This window comes from Natrix helvetica (assembly GCF_964273705.1).
Source record: "Natrix helvetica genome assembly, chromosome: 10".
Classification (NCBI taxonomy): domain Eukaryota; kingdom Metazoa; phylum Chordata; class Lepidosauria; order Squamata; family Natricidae; genus Natrix; species Natrix helvetica.
In genome coordinates, this window is record NC_138561.1 from 17,199,058 (window position 1) to 17,222,706 (window position 23,649).

Consider the following 23,649-nt stretch of genomic DNA (forward strand, 5'->3'; position numbering starts at 1 on the left):
CTCTCTCTCTGTTTCTCTGTGTCTGTCTCTTTCTCTCTGTTTTTCTCTCTCTCTGTTTCTCTGTCTTTCTCTGTTTCTGTCTGTTTCTCTCTGTCTGTCTCTCTCTTTATTTTTCTCTCTCTGTCTCTGTTTCTCACTCACTCACTCTCTTTGTTCTCTGTCTCTCTGTTTCTCTCTTTCTCCCTCTTTCTCTTTCTCTCTTTCTCTCTCTCTCTCTTTCTCATTCTGTTTTCCTCCCTCCTCCCCACCTCTCTCTACTGGGGTGGGGTTTGGCTTATATCCTGCCCTCTGACATCATTTAGGTCCTGGGAAGGAGGCTGGCAAAACATTCCTTCTGCAGCTGGATTTGATTAGCCACACCATTATATAACACAACATTTTCTCCATCATTTTGAAAGTTACACAGGGTGTATAATCATGCACCACTTTACTTGATTTATATTTTGTGTGTGAGATTTAGTTGCAGGAAATTCATGAACTCTGCTAAGGTTTCACTACCTGAAGTTATCGGGTAATTTTAGTGATAATATATCATAAATTGCAAATAAGAATAAGTCACTATCTATGCACATGCACACATATACACAAACATTTTATATTATTATAAATAAAAAAACCATTCTTGTCCCAAAGTCTAAGAAGATACTGGATTTAACTCTGCTACAATAAGGTATGAGTTATCATCAGACTTGAATGTAACCCATCTTATATCCAGGCATGTTCTCCAGCATTATCAGGACATGTCGTAATTTCGGGGAAACGGTACACCCGTGAAAATCTACAAAAACAATATACAGTCCGTGCCTGTGTGCGTGTGTGTATAGATATAGTATACTAGTATAGATCTATTTCAATCTATTTAGCTCTCATCAGCTAGCCATACCCTTACTGGGATATACATTTATATATATGTATGTATATACACATACATACATACAAATATGCTGTAATATATAGACAACTATGTGATAACATCAATCATATTATAACATATTATCTTCCATTATAGTATTGATTATATAACCATCAAAAATATTTACTCTTCTGTTTTTCTTTCTCCTATAAATCATATTTCACCTAATTTCGCTCCTTTAACCTCAATATCTGTCATTTAACCATTTATAGAATAGTTCCCATGTTATGAAATAGTCCGAATCTTCTTTTCCTTTAATTTTTAGGGTTAACCATCCATCTCTGCCCATCATTTCTAAGTGCGGGCAAAACTGGACATTCAAACTTATCTGTGTGTGTTTTTGAATGCCAACTGATGGTGCTACAGATTTTCTTGACATCGTTAGTTTGATTAAACAATAAGAGGACCAGATCAAATCTGAATCAAGAAAAAAAATTGGCTGCTGGAGAACATGCCTCGCATCTTCAGTTTTTCAATACTCTCATTGTCTTGCGTTTCAACCTTCCCATTTTGTCCCTTTTACCAGGCGCACATACGTTGGCAGCATGCCTGGCCGTATCATCAATGGCTTGAAGACTGCTGGAGTCAACAATCCTGTCTTCCTCCTGGACGAGGTGGACAAGCTTGGAAAGAGCTTGCAAGGCGATCCCGCAGCTGCGTTACTTGAGGTAGAAAACTGGGGTGCCTTCTGACAAACAAGGACTGGATCCTGGATTCTCCTCTCATGCACTCCAGATGGGTTGGGACCTTTGTCCCAACGTTTTCAGCCAAAGTTCTGGAAGCTGCACACCCATCATATCTGGAATACACTAGAACGGGGGGGGGGGGGGGGGGTCAAACTTGAATGGACGTGCAGAGGGTTTGGGAGCCTTGCAAAGTGCTCCTGGGCTCTGGGGAGGGCAAAAATGAGCAAAAAATGGACCTTTTTGCTCATTTTTGCCCCCCCCCCGCCCCTAGGAGCACTCTACAAGCCTCCTAAAGCTCTGCATGCCCTTTATTTTGCAAAAAATGGGCCATTTTTTGCAAACAACGGGCTGTTTTTTGCTTGTCCTCCCCCCCCCCGCAGCCCCTCGGAGCACTCTACAAGCCTCCCAAAGCTCTGCATGCCCCCCCTTTTTTTTCTTGCAAAAAACGAGGCATGCAGAGGGATTGGGAGGCCTGCAGATTACAAAATTTTTTTTTACGGTGCGTCTTATACTCCCGTGCGTCTTATAGGCTGAAAAATATGGCACTTCTCAAGTACTGCAATCCCATCGTATTAGGAAACCATTGTTTTCACTTGGAAACAAGATGGATGGCTTGCTGCAACTTGGCATTGCTATGGCGTTAAGAATGGTTATAATTAGGCGGAAAAAGTCATTCTGTTTACTTTCTCAGTGTGTTATGTCACAAATGCTCCCTCTGATGGGACAAGGAATTTAGAGAGGATTATTAGTCACTGGTGGCTAAATCAGAGAGATTCTACATCTGGGTCTTTTACACGGTTTGAAGTAGATTGCTAACGTCTCTGACTCCCAGTTGTTAAATAGTGTCTGCAGCAAATGTTTTATCCCATTTTTATATAGTGCTGAAATTTATTTTTAAAAAAAACTTGTGGCGGGTGTGGATAACCAGGATTTTATTGGTGTGGGGAAGAATTGTGGTTGCTGAGCATTTCATTTTGGCTTTCAAAGCAAATTCCCAAGCTGGTAATTTGTTCTGAGTAATTCTCAGTAAACAGATGTTTGCATTATGCTCTTGATTTGTGGGTCGCGGGCTTATATTAAAAATGAAACTAGCTGGCTCACCCCTGTTTTATAGGGGCCATCCCTAGATTAATTTATTCCATATTTCTGAAGGTGCTTAAGATGGTCAAAGCACTTTAGTTTAGTGCACATCGTACAACGAAATTAAATGCCATCTTCAGTGTACAATATAACTATAAAAATAAAAACACAAAGACACATCCTTCACATTCTATGTAATTAAAATTGAAGACCTGATATTGCATTAATATTGCACTATACCGTAGAATTCAATATAGTTACTGCCCTGGAATAGAAGCTGTTTTTCAGCCTATTTATCCTTGTTTTTATTATCCTGTACCGTCTGCCAGATGGCAATAGTTCAAAAAAAAAAAAAGGGTTCCCAGGATAAGATGGATCTTTAAGGATGTTTTGAACTTTCTTAAGGCAGCGGGAGCTCTAAAGCTCTTCCAAAGAGGAGAGAGGGCAACCAATGATCCTCTGGGCAATGATGACCTTGACCCTTTGGAGCGCTGTCCCATCTGCCACTGTGCAATTGGCAAACCAGACACAGTACAGTAAGTTAAAATACTCTCTATGGTGCAGCGGTAGAAGGTCACCAGCAATTTTTCATTCAGTTGTTGTTTCCTGAGAAGTCTCAAGTAGTATCATCTCTGCTGGGCCCTTTTGACCAGGGCTGCAATGTGAGTTGCCCCAGGTCAGGTCCTCTTTTAGGATAACACCCAGAAACGTAAAACTGGCCACTTGCTCCACTCGGTCTCCCTTGATAAGCAAGGGTTGGATGTCTGATCTATTCCTTCTATAGTCTACTATAAGCTCCTTAGTCTTATTGGTGTTAAGGACCAAGTTATTGTCTCCACACCACGAAAGCAAGGGGTCTACCTCATCTCGATAGGCAGACTCATCCCACCCACCTCTCCCGGACATGAGTCCCACCACTGTTGTATCAGCATTATGACTTCCATAAGTCTTTGGCAACCATCTGCACTTATACAGGTGGAAGACATACGTTTGCTTTCTAAATTCCAACATTTAAGTGCTTGGTCACCCATCCTTAGCTACAATATTTCAGAAGGCTGTTAACACACCCAAAGGGTTCAGGAAAACGGGCTTCAATTTGTCTGAATGTGAAATAAATATGTTCTAGCCCAGAGGTCGGCAACCTTAAACACTCAAAAAAAAGCCACAAAGTTCCTAGCCGGGAGCCCCCCGTTCAATTCTGGAGCCAACCGGAAAACCGGTTTCCCCACCATAGAGTCTCCTCCTAGCGCGGCGTCCTTTTCCCTCTACCTATCCTAACTGAAAGCCCTATCAACTGTGGAGTGGACCGGAAAACCCGCCCCTTGCCATAGAGTCTCCTCCTGGCGTGCCCTGCTTCCCCGCCCCCAACCGGAAGCTCCTCTCAAAATTGTGGTGCCGACTGGTGACAGGGAGCCGCGGCAGAGGGATGAAAGAGCCATATGTGGCTCCAGAGCCGAAGCTTGCTGACTCCTGTTCTCGCCACATGTAGCTGGGGGAAAGGGCTGGGGTTTTTCAACACGTTGATCGTCTCTGCTTAAGGTCAAGGTGCATTGGTTGCTTGATCAGAGCGGAATGCCTTCTTATTTCCAGTTCTGTTCGTCAACAAGGGAACATTCATTCTATATTTAGATGTCCTCTCTTGAAGGTCAGAGTGGACAGAAAGGAATCCGAGTGTTTCTTAATGGAGAACATTTGCAGGCAAGAGAAACCGTGCAGAAAGTACCGGCCAGCCTCTAAATGTTTGTAGAGATTATCCTGCCTGTGATGGGAATGGGAATTTCGAATGCGCAAAAGCTTCTTTTTTCGTTTTATTTTCATGCAGCAGACAAACAAACCCCCAACAACAACAACACTGAGCCTGAAAGCGATATTTTATCTTTCCCTTCGTGCTCAGGTGATAACGGATGGCCAATAGCCCCTTCAATCTTGTCGTATTTGAAAACGGTCTCTTGGCAGTAAAATAAAAGGGGCAGGTTTTTACCTTCACGCCCTCTTTATGACTTCTGCAACGCTGTGACTGAAAACCGAACGTTAAGCTAAATAAAACTTAATTTAAGGTTCTTAGAAAAAAGCAACTTTTTTTCCCCTTGGCCGATTTCACTTGTATGCCGCCAAACTCGGTGCAAAGCTTGTGATTCTGTCTTGAATCCTGTGAATGAAAGCTTCGCTTTGCAAGAAAGGAAGCAGCTAGAAATTGTAAATAACTCTTAACATTTCTCTGTGGAGATTCTCAGTCTTCCAGGTCATGTCCTGAAGGTGCTTTAAAAAAAAAAGAAGAAGAGACAACTGGACTTTCCTTGTTTTTCCTTGAAGATGTTTCGCTTCTCATCCAAGAAGCTTCTTCAGCTCTGATTGGATGGTGGGGAATCTATAAATATAAATCGTCCGATTTCCCTACCATCCAGTCCAAGCTGAAGAAGCTTCTTGGATGAGAAGCGAACGTCTTCAAAGAGAAACAAGAAAGTCCAGTTCCCTCTTGACCCAAAAGCACCTTTGGGTCTTAAGCTTTCTCGATAGCTAGAGGTTAAATTCAGATCTTTGCAATGTAAAAGTTTGATCAAGTAACTGATTTCTATTATGAAGGCGGGGTAGGAAGAGTTGTCTGGGGCCTTTTCTGCTCTTTTGAATTGCCATGGAACAAGCTTTGGATACAGACTGTGATTTGGCTGAAGCATTGGCTGTCTGGCAGGACTTCTGACCCATCTCTGTTCATTCTCCCTCAACTCTTTCAGTGTATTCTATTAATTTTAAAAGTGGTAGTAAGAAAAGCTAATTGAGATGGCTTTCTGTCTTTGACAAACGTTCAAACTGCTGCACTTCTGCGTGTGATGTATAATTTTAATTAGCAGCCCTCTTCCAGGCCATAATTCAAACTGATAAGCAAAAAGGATGTGTGTTCATTCCATAATGGAAAGGATAAATTATGTTGACAGCAGCATTGCCCATCGCTGCTCAGGCATTGGGGACATTCCATCCTGTGTTACCTGAGAATTGTTCAGAGCGATGATGTAACGTGGCTCGCTTAACACATCTCAATTGAGAGCTTTCGAGGAGTCGGAAATGCGGAAGTGGAAAAGCATGCATTGCAAGAAGGCCGGTTGTAGCTGTGAGTTAAGGGAATTAATACCAAACAATGAGAAACTAAAGGAACCTCAAAAGGCATAACCATAAGTTTCAATGTGTGTTTCTCTAATGTGGTTTATATACCAGGGGCCATTCACCGTCCACCTGTACCTTTATTTCCGAGTCGGCCCTTGCTCCTTAACTGTTCCCTACAATTATCACCCTACAATTATATCTGTGTTTTTGTGTTGCATGATGATCGATTTAAAAAAAAAAGTAGCCATACATATTTAGCTAAACGAGATGAATTAAATGGGCAAGGTAATTAAAAAAAAGCAGTTTTTGTTTTGTTTCTTCTTTTAAAAGGTCTTGGATCCTGAGCAAAACCATAACTTCACCGACCATTACCTAAACGTGGCATTCGATCTGTCTCAAGTCCTCTTCATAGCCACCGCTAATACCACTGCCACCATTCCAGCGGCTTTGTTGGACAGAATGGAGATCATTCAGGTTCCAGGTAACCCCGAGCACAAATCACAAGTTGTGTGTAAATGTGTCTGCATGGGTACGCATCTCAGAGAGTTGGGATGTAGGTCAGGGTTGCAAGTAAGAGGCCCAACGCAATCAAACCTCTGAGGCCCAGGTGTTCCTCAAAGTAGAGGTAAAGGTTGCCCTTGCACACATGTGCTGGCCATACCCTACTCTAGGGGTGTGTGTGTTCCTCTCCGTTTCAAAGCTGGCGAGCCAGCGCTGTCCAAAGATTTCTCCGTGGTCATGTGGCCGGCATTAATAAACGCCAAAGGCGCACGGAATGCTGTGGCTTTGCCACCAAAGGTGGTCCTTATTTTTCTACTTGCACTTTTACATGCTTTCAAACTGCAAGGTTGGAAGAAGCTGGGACAAATAACGGTAGCTCACTCCATTACGCAACACTAGGGATTCGAACCGCCGAATTGCCAACCTTCTGATCGACAAGCCCAGCATCTTAGCCACTGAGCCACCGCGTCCCTCTTGCAGATTTATTAGGCATGTCATATTGGCACATCTGGCGAAAACCCGACTCTGAAGGTCCGGCGGTTTTCCCCACCCAAATTAGAAGTCAAAGTTCTCCCCCCCCCCCCCATTCCACATGCCTAACTCACAATTTCCACTACCAGTTGAATACCACTGTTTTAAAACCCTGTTTTAAAATGGGCATTTCTAAACGTCAGCTCCTCTCTCTTCTCATGAACCGTTTCAAAGGATACACGCAAGAAGAGAAGATAGAAATTGCACATCGGCATTTGATTCCGAAACAGCTGGAACAGCACGGGCTGACTCCGCAACAGATTCAGATTCCCCAAGAAGCAACGCTGCTGATTATCACCCGGTATTGATTTTCGATTCTGTACCACTTTTTTCTTTTCTTTTTTCTTTTGGTTGTGGGAAATGAGTAGTTCTAAATTTGGAACATTGTACCGTCAAAGAGCTTTCGAAGAGCAGGGGTTTTGCAACATCAATGCCCTCTGCTCATTAATACAAAGCCTTCATTCTTAATTATATTTTAAATTTGCAAAACTCCCAGGGTCGTCGGGAGTTCATACGGTTATAACGATAACAGTAGCAATAATATCAAACATCAGTTCCCTACGATTACTAGTGCAATGATTACCAGAAAAGGCAGAGTATGGCTTTTTAAAAAAATGATAATGACTTTTTCACGCCGAGTCTTTGAACAGACCTCTTCGTTTTGGGTTTCCCAAATGGAAAAGAGATTTGCAAAGGGGAGAAGCAGCACTGGAAGACAACAGAAATGTGTTTGTCTGTGGGGATGGCATTTGTCTTAGCAGAAGCAGATTTTAGGGATGATCAGTGATCTTGGCCTACTATTTCCAGTTTGTGTGCTTCCTATCATCTACACAGGGGTGAAATTCAGCCGGCTCTGACAGGTTCCGGAGAACTGATAGCGGAAATTTGGAGTAGTTCGGAGAACCGGCAAATACCACCTCTTGCTGGTCCCAGAGTGGGGTGGGAATGGAGATTTTGCAGTATCCTTCCCCCAGGAGTGGGTAGAATTTGCTGTATCCTTCCCCTGCCATGCCCACCAAGCCACACCCACAGAACCATAGTAAACAAGTTTGCATTTCATCACTGCATCTATGCTTCTCTTTGTGTTACTTTGAGAGCCCAATTCTGCCGTGTTCCCAAAGTCGCTTTTTTTTTTTTTCAAAAGACAACCGGACTTTGTTTTTTTTTTTGAAGACATTTCGCTTCTCATTCGAGAAGCTTCTTCAGTTCTTCTGAGTCAGAACTGAAGAGGCTTCTTGGATGAGAAGCGAAACGTCTTCAAGAAAAAAGCAAAGTCCGGTTGTCTTTTGGAAAAAAAAGCACCTTGTGGGGCAACCGTGACCCAGATGAGCGAGACTCTCCCTAGACAAATTCTGCCATGTCTTTGTTGTGAGTTTCACCCCCACAATTGCAGAGAACACGATCGTCGTCCTTTGCAGAACTGAGGTGCGGATATGGCTTAATTGCAACCCTTGGCCTATATTGTTTTGCAATTTAGATAATTTGAAGACCCCTCCTCAACAGTGGTGGGATTCAATTTTTTTTACTACCGATTCAGTGGGCGTGGCTTGGTGGGGCGTGGTTTGGTGGGTGTGGCAGGGGAAGGATACAGCAATATCCCCATTCCCTTCCCACCTCACTAACCTGCTTTCCAGCTCCGTTCTCCTGTGCAGGGTAACAAAGAAAACCCAGCCGATCAGTTGGGATTCGGGAGGCAGAGAATAGATGGGGGCCAGCCAGAGGTGGTATTTGCCAGTTCTCCGAACAACTTAAAATTTCCGCTACCGGTTCGCCAGAACAGGTCAGAACCCTCTGATTGCCATCTCTGCTCCTCATCAAACTCAGGTTAGCTAGTGACTTCTGTAGCCACCTCCAGGATCCCTGGACAAAGTTTGCTTCTGTTCACACACTGAAAGGGTATCCTTGTCCGTTGCTTTTGGCTAGCTACACCCGAGAGGCTGGGGTTCGCTCTCTGGATCGCAAACTCGGAGCCATTTGCCGGGCAGTGGCTGTCAAAGTGGCTGAAAGCCAGCATAAGGAGACGAGGCCAGATCGCTCGGAAGGGACAGAAGGAGGTTTGTAAGCGGCTTTATTATTATTATTGTTGTTATTGTTTTGTTTTCTTTTGTTTTCATCTTTCTCCTGTCTTAAAAATCCTGGCCGATCTCAGGCTCTCTCGCCAGCTTCTTGGCTTGGATAGTTTCCCAAGAAAGGGGCCTTGTCCTGTTTTGAGTTTTAGATTTGCATATGTTTTGTCCTTCGCTGAAATAAATTTGCCCCGTTTCCCAGTTTTTTGGCGTTCATCTCTCGCAATCGGACAACAGAATTATCTTCTCCACATCTGCTGGCAGAAGGAAATCTTAGCTGAGTTTGTAGCCGAGAGGCGAATGCGTGACTGAAGCAGTTGCTCGGCTCATAATTTGATCTCTGAGGCCAGGGGTGGTTTTCATCTTCCATGTGTTGTAAGTTTCTCCCTCCACTTCCCCCTCCCTGCGTTACTTTTCAAAGGCTAGGCTCCATAAGCTGTTATCCAGGGATGAGTGGAACATTAATCTTCATTATTATGAACTCTTAGTTATTAATGGAGACTCTGGAAAGAGTGCAGAGAAGAGCAACAAAAAAGATCAAGGGACTGGAGGCTAAAATATATGAAGAACGCTTACAGGAATTGGGTATGTCTAGTCTTAAGAAAAGAAGGATTAGGGGAGACATGATAGCAGTGTTTCAATATTTGAGGGGCTCCAACAAAGACGAGGGGTCAAACTCCGTGGTGAAATTGAATTGGTAGCATTTCACCCCGGTCCAAACTATTTTCCAAAGCACCAAAAGGGCAAGGCAAGAAACAAGGGATGGAAACTAACCAAGGAAAGAAGCAACCTAGAACGAAGGAGACACTTCCGAACGGCGAGAGCAATTAACCAATGGAATAGCTTGTCTTCAGAAGTTGTGGGTCCTCCATCACTGAAGGCTTTCAAAAAGAGACTGGCAACCATTTGTTGAAATGGTACAGGGTCTCCTGCTCGAGCAGGGGGTTGGACTAGAAGACCTCCGAGGTCCCTTCCAGCTCTTATTATTCTATGTTCGAATCTTTGATAGCCTCCCTATCAGCATGAAGTAAGGCAGTCATTTTCTGCAAGTTAATTTTTCGGAAAGTGAAATCCAATTCCGAATGGTTTTGGAGTTTGATCCTGGTAGCATTGCTGGAGATTGGTATTTGTTCCAGTGGATTGCCATACAAACAGAAAATCATCTGTCATAGCAGGCATTTTATCTGCGGGCCCCAACAATTACAATATCTACGTTCAGCAATTCTTTTTCAAGCTCTCTTGAAAAATGTGCTTGTCTCCATTATGATGAAAACTTTGAGCCCATGCGTGTTTCCCACATATTAATATAACCTGAGATTTAAGGCTCACTGATTATTCAGCCATATTTATATTGGCTGCAGCCTTAGCATTATTCTAGAGCAGGGATTATTATTTTTTAATGTCTGGCTGAAAGCGTGTTAGACATTGAAGAGAACGTCTCCTGTCACCATGTGGAAACTTGGAGGTGTATTTTTCACAGAGTTTGGTGCAACGTGAGAACATTTTAACTTCTTGAACTTGTACCTCAAATCTTTTTTTTTAAAAAAAAAGATGGGACTGTTTTGGGTGGCAACAGAGATGTTTATGCAGAATTTGCTACTAAGTTCGTGTGACTCATACGCTCGCACTCCAGAGAGAAACAGATGTCAGGCCGCGTCTTTTCACAATTATTTTTATTGGCATATTCCTCGTGTTTTCTTACTGGCTATGCTTACATTAGCATCTAATAATTGTGGCTATATATTTCGAAAGGAACTTTTTAAAGCACATTTTAATTATTTATGTCATATTTCTGCTCCCAGCCCCTCTTTTTCTTCCAAAAGAGAAAGAATCGAGCAATTAAAAAGAGCTGAATTTATTCTTAGCCTAAGTCAAAAGGCCCAGCTAATAAAAGGAAAGTTTTGGAAAGAGTGCAGAGAAGAGCAACAAAGATGATTAGGGGACTAGAGACTAAAACATATGAAGAACGGTTGCAGGAACTGGGTATGTTTAGCTTAAGAGAAAGAAGGACTAGGGGAGACATGATAGCATTGTTCCAATATCTCAGAGGTTGCCACAAAGAAGAGGGAGTCAACTATTCTCCAAAGCACCTGTGGGTAGAACAAGAAGCAATGGGTGGAAATTAATCAAGGAGAGAAGCAACTTAGAACTAAGGAGAAATTTGCTGACAGTGAGAACAGTTAATCGGTGGAACAGAAATTGCCTCCAGAGGTTGTGAATGCTCCAACACTGGAAGTTTTTAAGAAGCTGTTGGATAACCATTTGTCTGAAGTGGTGTAGGATTTCCTGCCTAAGGGAGTTGGACTAGAAGGCCTCCAAGGTCCCTTCCAACTCTGTTATTCTATTCCATTCTAAAATTCCCTCCTGAAAGCAAGATTGGCAAATCAAAGTAGTCGCCAGTGGAGGAATTTCCATCATATGGGACTGGTCAGAAAAAAAATCCAAAGCACCAGAAGGCAGTTACAAGAAGCAACGGAGAAACAACCTCGAATTGAGCCTAACAGTGAGGATGATTAACCAGTAGAACAGCTTGCCTCCAGAAGTTGTAGCTTCTCCATCACTGGAGGTTTTTAAGAAGAGTCTGGAATGGTATGGGGTACCCTGCTTGAGCAGAGGGTTGGACTAGGAGACCTCCAAAGTCCCTTCCAGTTCTAGTCTGATTCCGAAGTCAACTCTCATCCGCTTGCAGAGCCTCACCGGCTCCAGATGCATTTTTTAAAAAAGGTTTCTGGGGTTACCAGCGGAAGAGGCCAAAAGCTTCTCCCTTGCAACATTAGAAGGACGTGTTTACTACCAAACGCAGAACAAAAAAGGCAGCTTTGTCTGCGTCTCCTCCCCGCCCTCCCCCAAATTCAGCAAAAGAAGTTATTTGCAGGGTAGAAACTGGAGCTGGAAATTGCTGCCAGCAAAGAAAGGAACAACAAGCGGAATGTTTTCCGAAGGGTGTAAAATTCAAGGTTTTTTTTTAGTTTACCCCCTCCTCCCTGTTTTGGTCTTTGTTTTTGACCATTTAGAGGAAACCCTACCACACAACTGTTGCCGACCGACCGGCTTGCCTTTGTGTGGTCTGAAATGCCAGCCTGCAAAGCGGAGCAATTGAGAAGGGGAGCTGCCAAAATGGGCAGGGAGTGGACTTGCCCTTTGCTTGGGGCTGGCATTTGAATCACATCCCCGGCTCCCAAACAAGCAAAGGGGTTCCCCCCCACCTTTGTTTGAAAAATTAGGGGGAGGAGGGGGAGGAAGAAGAGGAAGGGGAAAGAAGAAAAAAGTAGTAGGAAGGAGGAGGAAGAAGAAGAGGAGGAGGGAGGAGAAGGAGGAGGAGGAGGAGAGGAGGAGGGGGAAAGAAGAAAAAAATAGTAGTAGTAGTAATCACCTGGAGATGGCAAGTTCTAGTCTTGCCATGCGCATGAAAGTAGGCTGGGTGATCTCTCAGGATTGTCATTGTGGGAAAAACAGGAGAAGGAAGCAGTATTAGGTATGTGCCATAAAAGAACCCCAATCCTAACACAACCCGTCAAAAATGGTCTTCCATGAGGGATTAATTTTAAGAGTCCGAACTAAACGAGCAGAACTGGAAAGTGAATTTTCTCTCCATTTGGCCCTCACGTTACGCCAAAAATAATAAAAGGAAATTGTATTATGGCCAAGGTGCTATTTGAAACTCAGCCCGGTGTGCTTTTGTGGATAACATAATGTGCAAACAAGGCTGAGGGAAGTAATAGTAGTGCATGTGCAGCCCGTCTTCACGCCCTGGCCTAAACTACAGCATCAGTTGGTAAACCCCCAATTAACTCTGATATCAACCTGGTTTCTTGCCTGCACATGCACTACTATTACTTCCCTCAGCCTTGTTTGCACATTGTTATCCACAAAAGCACAGTTTTCAGCTTCAGTTATATAGCATGTGAAGGATGTGTGTTTGTGTTTTTATTTTTATAGTTATCATGTACAATGACAGTAAAGTAAACTAAACTAATTCTCTTTGGGAGCTGCCCTCCCCTTTTCAGATAGGAAAGTGATCAAATCCCCCCCCCCCCCGTTTAATTATCTTCCAGATTGGAAAGAACCCATCGCAGAAGAGCCAAAATCAGAAACCCTTCACGATGCTTCCGACCTAGCTCTGCCCCCTGAAATGCCCATTTTAATCGACTTCCATGCCTTGAAGGACATCCTGGGGCCACCGATGTATGAACTGGAGGTACGGCTTCTTTTCGGTTTTATTATGTTACTCGTGGGGTGGGGTGGGGTGGAAAGCTTTGCTTTGCTTGTTTGGCTGTATGGCTTCCACTTGCCTTTTTACATGCTTTCGAACTGCTAGGTTGACAAAAGCTGGAACCAGTAACAGGAGCTCACCCCATTAGGTGGCGCTAGGGATTTGAACCGCCAAACTGCCGACCTTTCTGATTGACAAGCTCAGCATCTTAGCCACTGAGCCATTGTAACCACAGATAAAATCTTCCAAGAAATGGATAACGCATTTTGGACCGGCGGAGAGTTTAAAAAAAGCAGTTCCAGATGGTCCCCGTCTCAGTGTGGCCATTGGCCAACGTCACTGGGTAGCAGCCTCAAACAATATGTGCTGAAACAGCTTCCTTGGCCTTACTTAACTGCCCTTTCTTTTTTTTTGTGGGGGGGGGGGTGTCTCAGTGGAAAACATTCCTTCCTCCTTTGGTCCATTTGTTTGTCTTTCCTCCAGCTTGCCATGGGCCTCTTGTTCTTTCTTTCTTTTTCTTTTTTTTCTCTCCTCCTTGGCTCGGAGAGTTTTCACCTCTGACCTACCCTCTGCCATCAATAACTAGCTGGAAATCTAGACCTCGCCTGTCAGCGCTTGGCCGGGAGGAAGAGAAACCGAAAACCGAAATTAATTGCATCAATTAGCCTTCTGGAAGTGGAAGACGACCCCCCCCCGCCTCCCCAAATGAAATATTTTTAAAACGTTTACCCTAGGCCTGTGAGCTTGCAAGTGCTGGTGCTCTGCACAGTTCCTGCAAAAGGAGCTGGACATTTCGGAATAACAATTTCCTCATTTAGGGGAAAGGAGAGGGATGCGGTGGCTCAGTGGCTAAGATGCTGAGCTTGTCGATCAGAAAGGTCAGCAGTTCGGGGGTTCGAATCCCTCGTGCCATGTAACAGATTGAGCTCCCGTTACTTGTCCCAGCTTCTGCCAGCCTAGCAGTTCGAAAGCATGTAAAAAGGCAAGTAGAAAAATAGGAACCACCTTTGGTGGGAAGGGAACAGCGTTCCGTGCACCTTCAGCGTTTACTCATGCCAGCCACATGGCCACAGAGATGTATTCGGGCAATGCTGGTTCTTCGGCTTTGAAACGGAGATGAGCACCACCCCCTAGAGTCGGGAATGACTAGCACATATTTGCGAGGGGAACTTTTACCTTTAGGGGAAAAGAAGGGAGCTGTGCAGCTTGAATATGTTGAGTCGAATTCTGAAAGAAAAACTTGCAGGGGGATGCGGGGAGAAACTGGATTTGGAACAACTGTTTTGCAAACGTATTGCAGATGTTGGGCCAGTGATAGATATATAAGGCATATTAAAAGATAAAAGAGTTAAGGTGAGCTTAATTTCTGGGAATTATACGGATACATCCAGGCAGAGAGCTGGGCTAGGGATGGCGTCCTCCTCTTCTCTCTTAAATTCCATCCCTGCAACTTTGAGAGTCAATGGGAAGCTTGCATCCCGGCGGTAATTAGATCTGACCCTAAGCATCATTAAAGGGTTGCAATTGAAAAGGTTTTTTTAATTTTTAATTGCCATCTTCATGGTCAAATGAGGTGGCAGCATCTGGAGAAGGACCTTCAAATATGCCTGCAGTTGGACGGCATGGAGGGGGGCGGGGTTCTGACATTCATAGTCTACATCCCAAATTGCACAGGGCTTTAACGTTTCAAACCACAGTTTATATTCAGAACTACAGGTAGTTCTTGACTTATGGCCGAAAATTTCTGTTACTAAGAGAGACATTTGTTAAGTGAGATTTGTCTCCTTTTACCATCCTTCTTGCCACAGCTGTTAAATGAATCACAACTGATGTTAAGCCAGTGACACAGTTGCTAAGTGAATCTGGCTTCCCCATTGACTTTGCTTGTCAGGAGGGGCAAAATGAATTTTGATCAGGAGGCCATAAGGATGGGTCGTAAGTTTGAAAAATGGTCGTAAGTCCTTTTTTCAGTCCCGTTGTAACTTTGAACCATCCGTAAGTGAACTGCTGTAAGTTGAGGACTACCTGTATTGCACAGTGATTGCCCTTAATGCCATTAAGGACCAGTGAGTTGTATTCTGCCTAGCCTGGCCCACCCAATCGTGAAAAAGCTGTATTTGCATGCCAAAGAAAATAGCAATGGCATTTAGACTTATATACCGCTTCACAGTGCTTTCACAGCCCTCTCTAAGCGGTTCACAGAGCAGCCTCCTGACCCCCAACAATCTGGATCCTCATTTGACCCACCTCGGAAGAATGGAAGGCTGAATCAACCTTGAGCCTGTCCAGATCGAACTCCTGGAAGTGGGCAGAGCTGGCCTGCAATATGGCATTCTTACCACTGCACCAAAAAGGAAGGAAGGAAGGGCTAGCAATAGCACTTATTTATTATTTATTTATTTATTTATTAATCCAATTTATAGGCCGCTCCCTCTCCACCAAGGGACTCGGGGCGGCGTACAATTCATTACACAACAAATAAATAACGAGGAGGAGATATACAAAAAACATTGTACAATACATAATAAATAAATAATCAATTAGTTAAGAACAACATAATGCAATTAAAAACAATTAAAATACCCAAAGTCAGACTTAATTTAAAATTTAAAAATTATCCAGAGGGATTAGGAAATATGGTTATGATTCAGGCCAGGCCGGCTAGTTGGAACAGGTGGGTCTTGAGTTTTGTGTGGAAGGAGCGGAGATCGGTAGCTGTCCTAATGTCGGGGGGGAGGTCATTCCAGAGGGCTGGACTTAGACTTATATACCGCTTCACAGTGCTTTCACAGCCCTCTCTAAGCAGTTCACAGAGTCAGCCTATTGCCCCCAGCCATCTGGGTCCTCATAGCTTAGCATTTCAAGTTTTGGCCACTTCTGTACCCAAGAATGTCATGCAGGCTGCACTTGAGATGCAGACCAGATGAAGGCTGACTCGTGAGCATCCTGCCTCTCCTTTCTTCCAGGTGTCCGTGCGGCTGAATCAACCAGGCGTAGCGATAGGCTTGGCCTGGACGCCCTTAGGCGGAGAGATCATGTTTGTGGAAGCCAGTCGGATGGATGGGGAAGGCCAGTTGACCCTAACGGGGCAGTTGGGGGACGTCATGAAGGAATCGGCCCACCTCGCCATTAGCTGGCTGCGGAGCAACGCAAAGAGATACCAACTGACCAACGGTAGAGGAGGCTGTGGTGCCAACCTGATGTCTCTTTTTAACGGCATCTCGCTATAGATCTGTAGACCAGTCATTCAACAATCACACCTTTTGTGTTTGGGATGCAGCCTCACCAATGGTGGGAGAAGGTTGTGGCTTATGTGGGCAAGATCAGTGACAAATACATTGAATAACAACAATAATAATAATTACTCGGAACTGCCTATATACTCAGATGCTACCTTAACAGCTCTTAGGTTAGGACTTGAACTGTTAGTTCATGTAGTTTTTACTACTACTACTACTACTACTACTACTTCTACTACTACTACTACTACTACTAACAACAACGATTGAAACAGTGATACCCATTGTCATTGGGGCACTTGGTACCATGTACAAGAATTTTATAAAACACATCAAGAAATAGCAGTTTCCTGCAATAACACCAGCAGAACTGGAAAAAACTGCCCTACTCAGAGCATTGTACATCTTAAGAAGTTACTTGGTTGATACCTAAGATGCTGGCAGCAACCCGTATCAGCCATTAGCACCAGTCAATGGCATTTGTGATGCATTTTTGAATGTTCAGTTGACTGTGTTTCATGTTTAATGAATAAAGTGTATAATAATAATAATACATTTTAAGAAGATACTTGGTTGATACCTAGGATGCTGGCAGCAACCCATATCAACCATCAGTGCCAATTAGTGTTATCTGTAATACATTTTTAAATGATGTTGACTGAGTTTCATGTTTAATGAATAAAATAATAGTAATAATAGTAGTAATAATAGCAATAATAGTAATAATGACTCAGTAGGTAGAGAAAAATGCCAAACCTTGTCTGAATGACTGACTGTGTAATGATCAATAACAACAACAATTATAATAATATCTTGCCCATTTTAATGTAGTTATGGCTTTGTTACTTATTCTCTTCAATTTTATACTATAGTTTTATCTGATTGTAAGCCGCCTAGAATCCTGTGACAGCTATATGGAGGGCAAATAAGTCTAATAAATAAATGATAAATTAACTGTAGTCGTTTTGAAGGGTAAAGAAGATATTTGTTTGTTTTTAGTGAGGGTTCATTAGCATGCATCATCTCATCAAACAGGCACTAACTTCCTTCTGCCATTCATCTAATCTCCATCTAGGAAGGGCAGGTTAATTTTTTTCTTTTCTTTTCTAAAGGCCAGAAGTGTGTATATTGATGCAGGTGCTTCTCCCCACCCCTCTCTCTTCCCCCTTCCCTTGGCTGGCACTCTTTCTGCTTTCAAATACCGGTTTTATTCCAAAATGGAAACATGTTAGGAATTCAAGCCTTCCAGCGCTCGGGGTGGGTTTCTTTTATTTATTTTTAGAACAAAGACTGGCCAAGCACCAATCTGCAAATCCCTTTCTCTTTCTTAAAGCTTCTGGAAGTTTTGATCTCCTTGACAACACAGACATCCATCTGCACTTCCCAGCTGGAGCTGTCACAAAAGATGGACCATCTGCAGGCGTTACCATAGTAACCTGCCTTGCCTCCCTCTTCAGTGGGCGGCTGGTGCGTTCAGATGTAGCCATGACTGGGGAAATTACACTAAGAGGACTTGTTCTTCCAGTAAGTATTGTTTAGAGATGGTTAATGGTGGTTAAAGCTTTTACCCGCCCCCGGATTCAAGCTCCCGATTTTTTCCCCCCTTCTTTATTCTAAGAATACCTTATCCTGGCTTCCTAGAGAGCTTTATGAGATCTCTGTTTTGCAGGGCTGGGCCACGTCCCGCAGACTAGAGTTTGTGCAGCTCCTTTGCCCTCGGAGTAAGCCAGCATCCCGATGGCGATGGCGAGATTAAGGGAAGATCAGATCACAGCGATTTCTTGCCACTGCAGGGTTTAACGTTGTCAGGTGATGCTGAACTGAAAGCCCTGGTGACGTCCCGACTCTTAAGCTCAGGGGCCTGTGAAGGAAGGGATTCCGGTCTCCCTTTGCATCTAGATGGCCCCAGAAAGGTTCCCATTCTTGAGAGGCATTGTGGATGAAAATTTGGGGAGCATAAATTAAACATCTAGGTTTCCTTAATTGAAATGGACCTCATTTCAGAATGAGAATGTGTGTTTAGCGCGATGGAAAAATGTCAAGGTTTTTTTTAAATAGGTGTGTGGCATATGGTTTTGTATCTTTATCTAGAGAGAGAACTCTTGGCATGAGTATGGATTAACAGCAAGGCAGCCAGTAACTTGCAGCAGAGAACACCTGCTTAGAGACAGGCAGATAATTGTTTCTTTCCTGTTTCCCTCTTAGATCGATCTATCCATCCATCCATCCATTTTATCTATCTCATTTTCTATCTATCTATCTATCTATCTATCTATCTATCTATCTATCTATCTATCTATCTATCTATCTATCTATCTATCATCTATCTATCTATCTATCTATCTATCATCTATCTATCTACCTACCTACCTACCTACCTACCTACCTACCTACCTACCTACCTACCTACCTACCTACCTACCTACCTACCTATCTATCTATCTATCTATCTATCTATCTATCTATCTATCTATCTATCTATCTATATCATCTGTCTGTCTATTATTTATCTATAGTCTGCCGGCCTATATCTATCTATCTATCTATCTATCTATCTATCTATCTATCTATCTATCTATCTATCTATCTATCTATCTATCTATCTATCTATCTATCTATCTATCTATCTATCTATCTATCTATCTATATCATCTGTCTGTCTATTATTTATCTATAGTCTGCCGGCCTATATCTATCTATCTATCTATCTATCTATCTATCTATCTATCTATCTATCTATCTATCTATCTATCTATCTATCTATCTATCTATCTATCTATCTATCTATCATCTATCTATCTATATCATCTACCTATATCATCTATCTGCCTGTCTATCTATTATCTATCTATAGTCTGCTTGCCTGCCTGCCTATCTGCCATCCATCCATCCATCCATCCATCCATCCATCCATCCATCCATCCATCCATCTATCTATCATCATCATCTATCCCTACCTATTATCTATCTATTAACCAAATTTAGCCACCCATAACCACCACCCCCGTACAACATGTGACTGATAAAGCTGAAGAGAACCAACCGGCTCCCACCCAGTAATAGGCCATTTAATAACCGGCTTTACGGGGCATATTAAGGCATAAACTTGTTAGTTTTGGCTTTCGGTGCCCCATCGACTGAAGTCCATTGTGATTCATTCAAACATGGCTTAGCACAGTAACTGAATACCGTAAATGTGTTTGCAACGCTAGAGGTGGTGACTTCTGGCTTAACTTGCTTGCTGATGGGGTTTCTGCCTCTCTGAAATTAATACTGCTTACCAGAGCTTTTATTATATCAAAGGACAAGCAAAGCAGCCTTCATTTAACCTTCCCTTTAATCCAGTACCTTGAAATTGTCCCATGCAAAAAGGACTCTTACAGTTCAGGGTTAGGAGCTGTGCTTCGCATTCCAAAACTATCACACTCAATTCCTGGCCTTGCTGTTTAGAAAGGATGAAGATAGCTGTGTTTGTTTGTTTTTATTGGATTTATATGCCGCCCTTCTCCCAAAGGACTCAGGGCGGCGTACAACATTAAAAAACACACATCCCAAAAGTTAAAAAGAAATTAAATACATATCCCCCCCCCCTCCAAAACCCCGAATTTATAGGACAATACATTTAAAAATGAGTTAAAATTAACAGGCCAGGCTGGCTTGCTGGAAAAGCCAACTTTTTAGGGCGCATCGGAAGGACCGGAGGTCAGGGATTATGTGAAGCTCCGGGGCAGCTCATTCCAGAGGGAAGGCGCTCCCACAGAGAAGGCTCTCCCACTGGGGGTCACCAGCCGACACTGTCTGGCCAACAGCACCCTGAGGAGGCCAACTCTGTGGGATCGCACTGGATGGTGGGAGGCTACTGGTAACAGGAGGTGGTCTCGCAGGTACCCTGGGCCTAAGCCATGGAGTGCTTTAAAGGTCATAATTAATACCTTGAATCGCACCCGGAAAACAACCGGCAACCAGTGCAGGCCGCCTAAAAGGGGTATAACTTGGGAGCACCTAGGTACCCCCATGACAACCCACGCGGCCGCATTCTGGACCAGCTGAAGCCTCCGGGTGCTCTTCAAGGCCAGCCCCATGTAGAGAGCATTGCAGTAGTCCAGGCGAGAAAGGACGAGGGCATGAGTGACTGTGCACAGAGCATCCCGATCCAGGAAGGGGCGCAACTGACATACCAGGCGAACCTGGTAAAAGGCCCCCCTGGTCACGGCCGTCAGGTGTTCTTCTAAACTAAGCCGCGTATCCAGGAGGACTCCCAGATTGCAAGCCTTCTCTGAGGGGGCTAAAATTTTTCCCCCTATCGTCAAAGATGGAACAAGATGTACAAATCGGGATGACGGAAACCACAGCGGGATTGGAGGGATTGAGGTTGAGCCTGTTCCTCCCCATCCAGATCCGCACAGCCTCCAGGCATCGGGACATCACGTCGAGGGCAGCGTTTGGGTGGTTTGGGGTAGAGATGAAAAGCTGTGCAGGCAATACTGGAGGATTTCACTAGAACAGTAAATTGTTCGCTGTAGAAAAATCTGGATGTGGTCTGTAGTGTCTTCCTTGGTCTTTCATGAACACACTAAAGAGGTCATGTGTTGTAAATTAACAACATGTTCATCTCAGGATTGAAAGTTTCCTAAATTAAGTGAGCAGTTTAAAATCCTGGCATTTCTCAAAGACATTTGCTCCTTAGGATGGAAGATTTCCCAGACTCTCCAGAATGATATTCTTTAACATTGTCACCCACTACAGTGATCTCCCTCCCGTCAGCTAAGCCCCATTTATGATTAGAAATGTATTGTTTCGTAGATTGATGTGCGTTCCTCGAGATGGTTTGGTTTTCCGTCACTTTGTGAGATAGGTGGCTAAACCAATGAAGGAACATGGCCTTAAAGGTAAAGCGCTTCCTAATGTTACCATTGAGCTGTGATGGCAAACCTATGGCACGCGGAGCCATGTCTGCCAGCACGCAAGCCATCAGCTCCAGCGTGCATGCGCGGGCCAGACAGCTAATTTTCAGCCTTTCAGAGGGCCGGGGAGGCTGTTTTCGCCCTCCCCAGGTTTCAAGAAAGCCTCTGGAGCCTGGGAGGATGAAAAACGGCGGAAGTTCAGAAGCAATCCATTTCCGGCTTCTAGAGGGCCTTCATGGAGTTGGGGGAGGCCATTTTCGCTCTCCCCAGGCTCCAGGATATCCTCCGGAGACGGGGAGGGCGAAACATGGGCCTAACAGGCCAACCGGTTGTCCCGTTGGGTCGGATTTTCACCCTTCCCAGTCTGCGGCCGTTTTCCTGAAGCCTGGGGAGGGTGAAAACTCCCACACCGGAGGGGGGGGGGTTTCCTGCGCGCATGTGCGGGGGGTGTCACACAGATATGTTCAGGGGGGTCGCATGCGCATAGGTGGGGGTTGGCTCATGCGGGCGGGGCGTATTACATTGTGGGTGTGGGATACGCAGGCACGTGCTATCGCTTGCGCACGCACAACTTTGTCACCCGTTTACGTAAAGTTTCACCATCACTGCCATAGAGCAGTGTTTCTCAACCTTGACCACGAAGACGCATGGACTTCAACTCCCAGAATTCCCCAGCCAGCATGCTCTTCATAGATATCTTTATTTATTTCCCAAGGAAGGTAGCATCTTCTTGCGAGAGTTAGTTCTTACACAGTCTGACCGAAGTAGTTTGCTAAGGGTTGCCAAAACTCCAAAGAGTGGAAACTGGGTCTTCCACCCATCGGATAGGATGTGCAAGAGAAAAGGGCACCAGAAGGATTTGTCTCTTGTGTTTATATCCGCAGCTTCCTATTGAAATACACAAAAAAAGAGTTGCTGGAGTCCCTTTGTTATGCATCCTAACTTCCCTTTCCGTAAAAAAACCATTTATCAAAGGTTCTTGGATTCCTGTGAATACCCCCCCCCCCCGCCCCTGTTGGCTTCCCCTCCTGCCTCGGTTGAAGACACAGTGGGAAGCTGCTGTGTCTTTTTCTCTGGAGTTAGAATAAGGCTGCAGCTGCTGTCCTGAACCTAGTTTATAATTCAGTTAACAAGAGAGAATTACCCAGGTTGGGAACGCAATGTGCCTCCTCTGGACATAAGTCCCCAAGTGGCTCCTTTCTTGCTTGAAAGGCCTCCGTGTGTTCTCTCTCTCTCTCTCTCTCTCTCTCTCTCTCTCTCTCTCTCTCTCTCTCTCTCTCTCTCTCTCTCTCTCTCTCTCTCTCTGTTTCTGTTTTCTCTCTCTCTTTCTCTCTGTTATTCTTTATCTGTTTCTCTTTCTCTATCTCTTTTTCTCTATTTTCCTCTCTGTTTCTCTCTCTTTCTGTTTCTCTGTTTCTTTTTCTTTCTCTTTCTCTCTGTTTCGCTCTCTTTCTGTTTCTCTCTGTTTCTCTTCTTCTCTTTCTCTGTTTCTGTTTCTCTCTTCTCTGTTTCTTTCTCTGTTTCTCTCTTCTTCTCTCTGTTTCTCTCTGTCTCTCATTCTGATTCTCCCTGTCTTCTTCATAGGTTGGCGGAATAAAAGATAAAGTTTTGGCTGTGCACAGAGCTGGCCTGAAGAGCGTCATCATCCCTCAAAGGAACGAAAAGGACCTGGAAGAAATCCCCGCCAACGTACGGCAGGATCTCAGTTTTGTCATGGCCAGCACCCTGGATGATGTCCTCAACTCAGCTTTCGACGGGGGATTTTCCACAAAGGCCAGACTCGATCACTTCAATAGCAAACTCTAAAAAACCCAAGTGGATGAATTTGCCCGAAAGAACGAATGATAAAGCCGAGATTGACCCAGTCGCCTTTAAACACAGGCGTGGGTTAAAGGGGCGGGGGGGGGGGGCAGGAACAGGCTACCTGACATTAGTTGTTTATTTTTATTTTTTGAGAAGAAAAGGAATATTATTAAGGGAACAATGATGATTCTTGCTGCTGCTTCTGATTGGCCCTACTCTGCATTCATGGGGATAGGAGCTCTGCAGAGATAGATCTGAATGCTTAAACTCTTAATGATGATTATTTCCCAATGCTATTAAGAGACAGATTTACACACGGACAGGCAGCCTAGCAGTCACTAAGCACGTGAGCCTTCAGGAAAGCTTTTTTTTCTTCCCCCTGTTAAATTCAGTGAATGAACATAGGGTGCTTTTTTTTTTTTGGCTGGAATGTCAAGAGTTCCACTCAAATGACTGTTGTTGCCAGGCAGAGCTTTCTTCTTTCCTGTAACCCTCCCAACTGTAGTGCCAGTACAGAAAAAAATATACTCTTAAGTCTGAATGTGCAGGACTGGCCAATGCCAAACAAGCCAGATTGGACAAGTGGCTCGTGAGCATTAAATTCTTTGCAATGA

The 23,649-nt window shown here is 44.0% G+C and overlaps 1 protein-coding gene across 1 annotated transcript in view; it reads left to right on the top strand.

Annotated features, from left to right (window-relative positions):
• LONP2 (lon peptidase 2, peroxisomal) overlaps positions 1-23,649 on the top strand; it is a 36,934-nt gene extending 13,285 nt beyond the window's left edge. The window contains exons 8-15 of the mRNA XM_081963221.1: positions 1,440-1,581; positions 6,109-6,259; positions 6,985-7,111; positions 8,734-8,864; positions 12,932-13,074; positions 16,056-16,263; positions 17,662-17,852; positions 22,817-23,649. Coding sequence (XP_081819347.1) covers positions 1,440-1,581; positions 6,109-6,259; positions 6,985-7,111; positions 8,734-8,864; positions 12,932-13,074; positions 16,056-16,263; positions 17,662-17,852; positions 22,817-23,038 — 1,315 coding nt within the window. The 3' untranslated portion in view covers positions 23,039-23,649. The remainder of the gene's footprint in view (positions 1-1,439; positions 1,582-6,108; positions 6,260-6,984; positions 7,112-8,733; positions 8,865-12,931; positions 13,075-16,055; positions 16,264-17,661; positions 17,853-22,816) is intronic.